General features: G+C 40.4%; 1 protein-coding gene across 1 annotated transcript; it reads right to left on the bottom strand.

The window, feature by feature from the left end:
- Positions 1-3,481: 3,481 nt before the first annotated feature.
- Positions 3,482-10,032, bottom strand: pou3f2b (POU class 3 homeobox 2b). The gene has a single exon (XM_086038591.1). It carries the CDS (start codon positions 9,967-9,969, stop codon positions 8,788-8,790), a length of 1,182 nt encoding a protein of 393 aa, XP_085894717.1. The 5' UTR covers positions 9,970-10,032; the 3' UTR covers positions 3,482-8,787.
- Positions 10,033-10,080: the final 48 nt, after the last annotated feature.

Raw genomic sequence — 10,080 nt, 5'->3', positions numbered from 1 at the left:
GACGACTGATGTATGTCTACTTGTTAAGATCCAAACATTGGATGTTGTGCTGTGGGAGTTGTTGTATCCAACTGTAAATGATTAATTTACCATTCTCTGACTTTATGAGTGAGCGAATACTTTGGGTTTTGAATCCACAGCTAGAACTAGGACAAGTGCAGCCATTAGCCAGGATGACTGACTGGAAGCAAATGGCGGAATGATCCTTTTTGACTTGGCCCTCTGCTGTTTTGCAGTCTATTAAAACCACGGGGAGAAGTGACACGAGCTTGTCTCCTTAACTGCCTTTTAATTAATTGTTTGTGCCTGGATTAATGATGTATATTGTGGCCCTGTAATGTGCCCTAATGACAGAGAATGAGGCGGCCTCAACTGGAGTATTAATTTAGGCTGCCTCCCCAATGATTATTCCTCAGTCAGCGCTCAGTGTGAGGATGCAAACAGGATTCATGGAGGCTTTCCTGCGCGGTGATGCCACTTGATTCCCCACTCACTTTTTGTTATGAGGCTGTTTTATCCAAGGGGAGAACACCAGCTACAGTATGCGTTTAGCTTTTAATTTGTTTGTGAAATCGGTGGGAGATGAGTATGGATGGATCGACTTTGAGTCATAGTTCGTACCCTAAAATGTCAGTGAAGGAAAAGATAAGGCGTCAGAGAAAAGTTGAACCACGGCTCCTCTTTTTGCTTCCTTCTTTCTTGTGGGTCTGTGTTCTCAAGGAAATGTTTAAACTCTGCTGAAAATGGTCCTCGCAGGTTTGTCTCCCATGTTATCATGTGTCCCACAGAAGCTTCATATCCGTAATGTGAATGAGCCGCAGGTCAAGTTTATAATAGTTTGGGATTTTCCCGTTTTTATTTTGTTTTGGCTTTTGATTTTGAAATTCAGTTAGTTTTAATTAGTTTATAGAGCAGGTTTGTTAGAATCAAATATTCAAGTATAAGTATCGAATCAAATATTCCTTGTTTGTTTGTTTGGTTTTTATTTTGCTTTGTTTTTTTCAAAAATTGTTTTTCTATTATTTTTTTTTAAATTGTGGATTATTTGTTGAGTGCAAGATTCATTTTAAAAAAAATCCCTAAGTATTGTTTCATAAAGTTAAGTAAACTCAAATTCTCAAACAACTGTTTGACCTTCCTTCTGTTGTATGGATGTACAGAAACACCAAAAGAAATGCATTGAAAATAAACCCCGAAAGCTCATGTATGACATAAATTGAAAATGACGAAAGATGAAAACGAACGACATTTTCGCGATCATTATAACGTAAGATGTAATTGCAGTTAGTTTTCATAAAAATAAAAATAAAAAACACTAATTTTTATTTTATTTCATTAACAATTTTTTTTTCAATTTTACTTGTAGTTATTTTGTTTGTTTTCCTTATTGATAACCTTGGAATAGATATAAGTTGCAATGTTGATGTTCAGGAGTGGATTTTATCACCTGCTTTAAGCAAGTTAGTTGTTTGCTGAGTTCAAACAAAATGTGTGTATTATATGATAGATTTGGTAAAACAACTTTATTATCAGTATATTATTATATAATTATATTTTCATTACATTTAATTGATTGTAGGCTGCTCATTGCAATGTAATTCTAAAGTGAAAATTCAACTTACACCACAATGAACCAGTTGCAAGCATGGATGAAGAGATTTCAGAGTAGAAGGGGAATAGAACCTCGCTGCATCTGTTGAACTATTGTTGGCCTTGCTCAAGGGCACATCAACAGTAGTCAGGAAGAAGACTAGCCTCTCCAACAACAATTTTTGCCATGCGTAGACTAATTCAGTCTGAAAAACAAAAACACGTCTTCGTCTTGTACCTTCAAGCAGCTATCAGATTTCCCTCCTGTCGCTCTTCATTGGTGTAGAGATGGACGGATCATTTACATTTTGTCATGAGCGAAACAAAATTCTCATTTTTATGGAGCTGTTGCATCCCTGCTGGTGTCACACATCTAAAACTGTTGACATTAAACCAAATATGTTCCATATTCATTTGTTGAAACTGTCTTTAAAAACTTGAGTAGGCCGCCCATAAACTTGTCAGTGAGCTGACAAGCTTTGTAAAAGTAAGAATTTGAATGTAACAAATGTGTTTGCTCGAGTAGTTCAGGTAGAAGACATTACAGCATGTCAAGCAGTTTTAAGATGAGGGAATTTCAAAAAGGGAAAGTTTTGATTCAATAGATAAGAAATAGGCTCATGCTTTATCAGACTTATACAGGGAATATAAAAAGTATACACCCCCCCTGTTGAAATGGCTTTTTTGTGATATAAAAAAACATGTTACATTATCTCAAAACGTTTTCCACCATTAATGTGACTTCTAACCTGCTCAACCCAATGGAAAAATAAATATTTTCGTGAGGGGAAGTGCAACTAAACAACTGAAATACACACCTTTTTATAAGTGGTATTGTGGATTGTGTTCAGAGTTAACCAATCACATTCCAAATTACCAGCCACAATTTGATGTGCTTTTGATCAACACTCAATAAAGTTCAGAGGTTCAAGTAAGCTTTGCAGGCTGCTTTCTTAGCAGAAGCCTGAAGGTTTGTACTAACACATTGACTCGTATTTGGAACTGTTCATAATTCCCTCCAGTTTGACTAAAGCCCCAGTTCCAGTTAAAGACAAACAGCCCCAAGCATAAACCATGCTTCACTGTAGGTATATAGGTGATGGAAATGGAATCTATTATCATTGCACATGTCACAAGTACAGAGCAACAAAATTCATTTAACACTTTCAATCCGTCCAAGAAACATAAAACAACAATGACACTAACAGAGGGAGACAGAATGGTTGGGCTGACTGGTCACCAGACGGCGTTTGCCATAAAACATCCCTTTTGGAATCATGCTCAAAAGGTTCAACATTGGTTTCATCCGATCATAACACATTTTTTTTTTTTAATAAACTTTTTATTGGGTATTTCTTTTTTAAACACGGAATAAAAAACAAAACCAAAAAACAAATACAAAAAAAAAGAGAAATCAGGAAAAACAAATACAGAAAAAATACAATTGTGTGCTATACACACGGTGCTGCACAACTAATCTCCAAAGAACTATATACAATTATACATAACACATTTTCACATGTGAAAAGCCGAAGAAAAGATGAGCTTTATTTTGGATTAATCAGAGGCACTTTCACTAATTTAACATGAGTTTGAATGTAATTGGTTACAGCCACATTCCCACTTATAAGAGGGTGTGCTCACTTGTGCAAGCACATTATAGCAGTTGTTTATTTCATTTCCCCTCACGAGATTTTTTTTTCCAATTGAGTTGTACAGGTTGTAGGTCACATGGTGGAAAAAATTGTAAAATGATGTCTTGGTCTCATTTTTCATATAGCACAAAAGCCTGCCATTTGAACAAGGGTGTGCAGACTTTTAATATCCACTTAGCATTTTAAATGTATTTTTTTTTATGTATTTACAATATCTTTTGACTGTTGTGATTGGTTTACCTTGACCCTCCGTGTCTCAGGAGGGCTTTGGAGGCATCGGCGCTCAGATGAGCATATCGAGCAATTATAGCCAGAATAATAACGCACTGATGGGGTGACACGATTCGCTCCACTGATCAGAAAAGTTCATGTGAAGTTCTAATTAAACACTAACTCGTTTACAAATGAACGCACACACGTATTTGTGTGCTTAAGTGTGCCGGTGTAATTAGCTGCAGAGCGTCTGAGCGAGATGGAACAACAACAATGACAAATATTGCCGTTGCACAATGTTTGGCTTGTGCAAATGGGTGCTCCAAAAAAGCTTCCTCACAAAATGTAACTACAATATATGAGAAACAAGTTTATTAGGAAATCTATTATCAGGAATTGCTGTTAAAAAATACATGTGTTAGACCCAAGGTCGTGTACTTATTGTCCCTTTTGACCTTTGGTGCATTGTAGGTCGCTTTCAAACAGCACTAAGTGGTATAAACAGCATTATGATCAGACCTGAATAACTTGATGTCAACAAAAAGGATGCCTTTACCAACTTTTTTTGTCTCTTCTCATTCGCCACAAAACAACAACCCACAATTCAGCATCAGAAGATTTGCTTCGGTGTTTTTTTTTTTTTTTTAATAAGAGATTGGATGATGTTTGGAAGTAAATCTGGACCATGCAACAAATTCCAAGCTAGAATGAAAACTAAAGATAGCTACTATACATGCAGCGTAGTTTTCTGATGACAGCATATTAACATCAGCTATTTCTTGGCAGCTGCTTCAGAGATGTGTGTGCTTTAGTAAATAATTAACTCTTCAGATTAAAGTCAGGAATCAAATAGCAATCATGCAGCACCGTAAAATATGTCATGTTTGGCTTCTGTTTGGACTGTTTTTCCTCAAACTGTGCTTGTCAGCATTCGGTAATCTCCGCAATGGTTTATTTCTAATAATAAGAAAATCGATCTGCTTGTTCAACTCCAGTGTGCTAGGAACTCCTGAATCCAGAGTTAATTTCATTTTACCCTCGCACTTGTCTTACCTTGACTTGTCAAAATGTCTTTGGCGAGAGGTGACTGTTCCCTGCTTGATCCAAGCCACTGCCAAAACATAATCAATTTACGATGTGCAGGAGCTGAGAGAAGTATGCTGCAAAGTGTCAGAGTTGAGATGCTGGAACCAAAAAGTGTCCAACACGTGTCTCCAATGATCTTCTTGGCCTTGTGGAGGACTTGTGTTGTCTTTTGTTGACAACCTTTATAGAGTTTAGAATCAATACTGGTTGGCTCTTGGTCAGTTATATACAGAATTCAGTCTATCAGCATTTATTCAACCCGGGATGCTCAACAGCTTTCAAAACTAAATCATCAGGCCACCATGTCATTGTTTCAAAATATAGTTAGCAGAGAGTCACATTCACCATAAAATTCCAAATATATCGGACAGCACAAAAGATCGATCATCGCTGCTCGGTGTTATTATTAGTCAACTAACGAAATGTTATGCAATTTCATAAAACAAGAATATTTTAAATGTAATTTACAATGTTTACATGTTTTTGTTATGAATTAAAGTGTCACAGCTATTTCCATTATAAATACTGATTTCATGTGTTAGTAAAGTCATATAGCTACATTTGATATTCCCTATAAAATTACCTGGTTATTGGAAAAAATGAAAAAAAAAACAAAAAAAAGATTATTCATTATTTCTTTTTATGTATAATTTGGGCTTGGATGTCTTAGATGTTTTGCAATTCATGCTTCTTTTTTTTTTAGTTCGTTTATTTAGTTTGTTTTGTTTGTCATTGCCCCCTCAGATTCAGTAGAAAATGTTTCTTCAAATTTCTACATTTTCTTTTCGCCTATTTAACATGATATTGATTGGTTTAAATCAACATTTCAGTAGCTGTGCTCTTTCCAATGCTCCTCATCACCAGTGCCAGCGAGAGGGCCATATAGAATCACTAGGTGGCGCTACAGCACCTACTACTCCTAGACCACGTTTGGCGACCATCGGCAACACAAACACTGCACTTTTCCATCCGTGGAAGTCTAATGGGAAATTTCACCTAAATAAAGTGGAATGTGTAATTAACGTGACGCACTATTAATTGCATTTGCTGTAGCGAGCATGTGAAGGGCACGCGGGTGTACTTTTTGGATAACAGGGGCGCACATAGCGGACTTCTAACAAAATGAGGAGCCTCTACAGACAGGCTAGTTCAAAAGCCGTGTTTACCGGTGGTGAAGTAAACTGGAACTCTTCATTTTAAAGGAAAATTAATGGCTCCTGGAATTGCTTGATCACATTGCCTTAAATTATAAAATGCCATAAAAACAGTCGAGGTGGAAAAGGAGAGTCTAAATAAGAAACCACAACACTTAACTTTTTACAGACAGACATATTTAAGGTCATTTTGTTTTATGAGTTCATTAAATACTATTTAAGACCTAATTATATCTGACTGCTATATAAAATGATGGCATTTACGCACCTGAGGCAGCCGATTGTGTCAATTCGTTTAACTATTGCAATTGAAATAAACGCGTTTGTTAATTTGTTTCTGATCAGGTGAACTGGTCAACAACATCGTCACTATAATTCAAGATATAATGTTGGATGCGATCTGAAAGTCAACTTGCCATTAAACACAGCTTTTCACACTGACAAAATAGTCTGCACTTTAGCTCCTCACTTTATCTTGAGCACAAAACAGATGATTATTATTATTATGGTTATTATTATTGTTATTATTATTATTATTATCATCATCATTATTTGTTGTTATTGTTTTTTTTTGTTATATGGGAAAGTATTGCCTTGCCTGGACTATAACATTTCATTGTGCGTTTGAAAGGAATTAAACATATTTAAAGCTAGAATGGCTAAAACAATCAGGTGATGCTTTTACGGTATGTTTATCTCATCATATTTCATTTTAGTGCATTTTTGGGGACGTGCTGTTTAATTGCAAGGATAAAAGGGCCTTTCTGTGAATCACCAATGGCTACCGGGCCTCATAATGGGAATAATGACAAATTCTGTTTTTAAAATGCAAACTGATGCACAAACAAAACAAGATTCAAGATATTGGCCTTAAATCAAGGCAGGGAAGTATCTCACTTTTGACTTAAAAACACATTTAGCCCCGACATTGGAAAAAAAGCTCTTTAATATCAACCCCGTTATTTAAAAATGTGCAAGTCCGTTTGTTCATATAAGTCATGAAGTACCCACACATTTACCACCTCTGTAAACCCAGTTTCATCCAGGGAATATGACTTATAACCCCCAATAAACATACAAACAAACAAAACAAACAAAAACGTAACAAACAAACAAAAAATAAAATATGTCACCAGAACAAAAGTGAAATCAGCGTTGGATAGGTGGAGAGCAGATCCAAATCTCACAATTTGAACTTGCAATGAATTTGGAATTTGGACCTATTGATTAAAGCTACTGAAGAAACATTTCAATGTAACAAGGGCTTCTCCTGCTTTCTCGCGGGTAAAATAATTCCGAGGTGGAAAACAATCCCTTGGAGATGGTGGAAATGTTTTGCTAAAATAAGAGGCCATCTACGGAATAAAAAGATGTATATACAGATACTGTGGATGTGGAAATGCAAATGAAAATACTGTTCCTTACAAAACCAAGATTTCTTTTATACCTGCATCGTCCTAGCGGTATCCTCCACAAAATCCCTTCGAGAATAAATTACAATAACAGACAAATACAAATATCAAACAAAAGGCTTCTAAGTGGTGAAAAAACATCGGCGAAGATGAATAAAACTTGAAAACAAACACTGCAACAATAATAATAATAATAATAATAATAATAATAATAATCACCATCATCATCATCATAATCATAATAATAATAATAATAATAATTTTGATCAAATGCTGAATTTTGGGGGGGAATATTATTAGCCTTCATTGTATTTGGGAACAAATAAGAGGTTCTGATTAGTTTTGCTCTTTTGAACTTTTCGGTCACCTCTGACTGACGTTGGTGGTTAATCCTTAAAAACACGAATGGCTTTTTATCTAAAATTGAGTCTATAACGCATACGTACGAATTTTGTAATTGAAGTCACATTTTTTTCTGCAGTAGTGCGAGAGAATCAAACTCCTTAAACGATTTAAACAGAATTTACATGACATAAAAAAATATATCAAAAGCGCCCGCGAAGGCGCAGAGCGATAAATAACACACAGACACAAGGCAGCAGGTAGATTATGAAGGAAAATGGATTTGAAAAATTCGTTTTCTGAAATATTCATTCAAAAAGTGCCCCAGTGGAAAAAAAAAGAAAGAAAGATGGAACCATGACATCTAAAGTACAGTACAGTATTTACAAAAGTGGATGCGAGTATTGTTATTATTATTGTAGAAATCAAGAGTCCGTCCTGACCTGCGGATGACGCAACAAATCTTTTTGGCGCTGGGATTCTAAAGGAGAATAAAGGCGAGTGGGGTGGGGTGGGGTGGGGTGGGGTGTTTTGATTCATTACAAGACTTTATCCTCTTATTAATGATGATCACATCCCAGCCACGGCCACGAGTTTTAGTCTGTGAGCCACATCTATATAATCATCAATATCTTAATTCTAACATCGATACGTGTTTGTTTTGGATGATGAAATGCTGACTGACCTCAGTTATCATAATAAATAGGAGCTGCGTGGCCTGCTGTCTCGGCGCAATAAAACGAGTGCAAAGCTGACAGATGCTCACCCTGAGCTAGACTCTTTAGTGGCCCCCAGCATCCAATCAAGCAGCAAGTATCTTTGCTGCGTGGAGCTACACAACTAAAACGCCTTTGCTTTTTAAATTCTGATTTTAAAAATTCTTATTATTTCGCTTTGTTTTGCCCACACGGTAACTGTGTTGTTGCTAAAGTGGCCGAAGCTATCCTGCTGCTGAAGAGCGGATGCTTGCGTTTGGTGTTGAAAACAACAGCATCCATCCTTCTGCCCTCCCCTCCCTCTGTCGTTCCAATTCCGTGACACAATGGGGGGCTACACCTAGAAACTGCGTCGAATGGACTCACAGTGCTCGGCTGGTATCCTCAGAACAGAAGAGAACACACGTCGATGTTCCTTGAGCTCTGGGAGAGAGATGAGAGGGGGGTGGTCCCGTCCCCCCTCTTGGCTCCTCTTATTTCTCACTGCAGATATTGTGTGCGTACTCACTGCTATTCATGATACATAAAACACCCACTATCGTTTCATAGTCCAGTGGTTCATAGATAAGTGAAAATCTGGGCCAAGTCCTGTCGAAGCGCTCCAAGATGCAAGGCGGGCTCACTGAACGGGGGTCTGGACCCCGTGGTGGGGCGGCGTGTCCCCGTACACGTCCTCGCTCCCCGGCAGAGCTCCTCCGGGAGGCGTCATCCGTTTCTCCTTCTGTCTCCTGTTACAAAACCAAACCCTTACCACTTCTTTCTCCAAGTGCAGACTGTCCGCCAGGGAGATTATTTCCGACGCGGCGGGTTTTGGGCACTTCAAAAAATGGCTCTCCAAAGCCCCCTTGACGCTGACCTCAATCGAGGTCCGTTTTTTTCTTTTCCTGCCCTGCGCGGCGATTTTGTCCAGACTGGTCGGGCTGCCCGAGGTGGAGTCCGCCTCCTCCAGCCACTTGTTCAACAGAGGCTTCAGCTTGCACATGTTTTTGAAGCTGAGTTGCAGGGCCTCAAACCTGCAAATGGTGGTCTGGGAGAACACATTCCCGTACAAGGTCCCCAGGGCGAGCCCCACGTCCGCCTGCGTGAAGCCCAGCTTGATCCTCCGCTGCTTGAACTGTTTGGCGAACTGCTCCAAGTCGTCCGAGGTCGGCGTGTCCTCGTCCGAGTGGTCGTGGTGGTTCGGCCCGTGCTGGTGCTGATGCTGCTGGGACGGCGGATGGCTGTGCTCGCTCAGGTGCGGACTGTGGTGGTCTTCGTGAGGGTCTCGGAGGTTGTGGTGGTGCAGCCCCTGGCCGCCGCCGCCCGGCCCCGGGATCAGCCCGTTGACGCCGAAGCTCGGCTGCGAGTAGATCAAGCTCTGGCCGTTGGTGGTCGCCATGCTGGGGATGTGCGCCGCCGTGGTGGTCCTCCACGCCCGGGCGTCGTGGTGGCTCCCGCCGTGCGCCGTCTGGTGCACCTGCAGGTGGGACGGCGCCCGTGACTGGTGCTGCAGGTTGCCGCTGGAGTTGTGCATGTCGTCCCGGGCGCTCTGCACCGCCGGTTTGATGTCCTGCTCCGAGGACCACGGGGCCGCCTCGCCGTGGGACAGCGCGGCGATCCACTGGTGAGCGTGGCTCAGCGCGTGGCCGCTGCCCTGCAGCTGGTAGTCGCTCTGCAACAGGCTCTGCGCGTCCCGGTACGCCGCGGCTTGCTGCATGCTGCCGGGCTCCGAGTGCACGATGGATGCGCTGGAGGTGAGGATGCTGTAGTGGTTAGACGCTGCGGTCGCCATGACGCTCGGAGCCGGACTGCTAGCTCGCATTAGAACCAGCTGGCATTTGACGCACGCATCCTCTAGTCTGCTGCCTACAGGCGGCTCCCTCCCAGGCGCTCTGCCGAGTGGACGCCGTGGCTCACCTGCGACTCGGCGCCG

The sequence above is a fragment of the Filicampus tigris genome, chromosome 8, assembly GCF_054856515.1.
Source record: "Filicampus tigris isolate MCC_2025a chromosome 8, RoL_Ftig_1.0, whole genome shotgun sequence".
Lineage (NCBI taxonomy): Eukaryota > Metazoa > Chordata > Actinopteri > Syngnathiformes > Syngnathidae > Filicampus > Filicampus tigris.
This window is presented reverse-complemented; position numbering and strand designations above follow the sequence as displayed.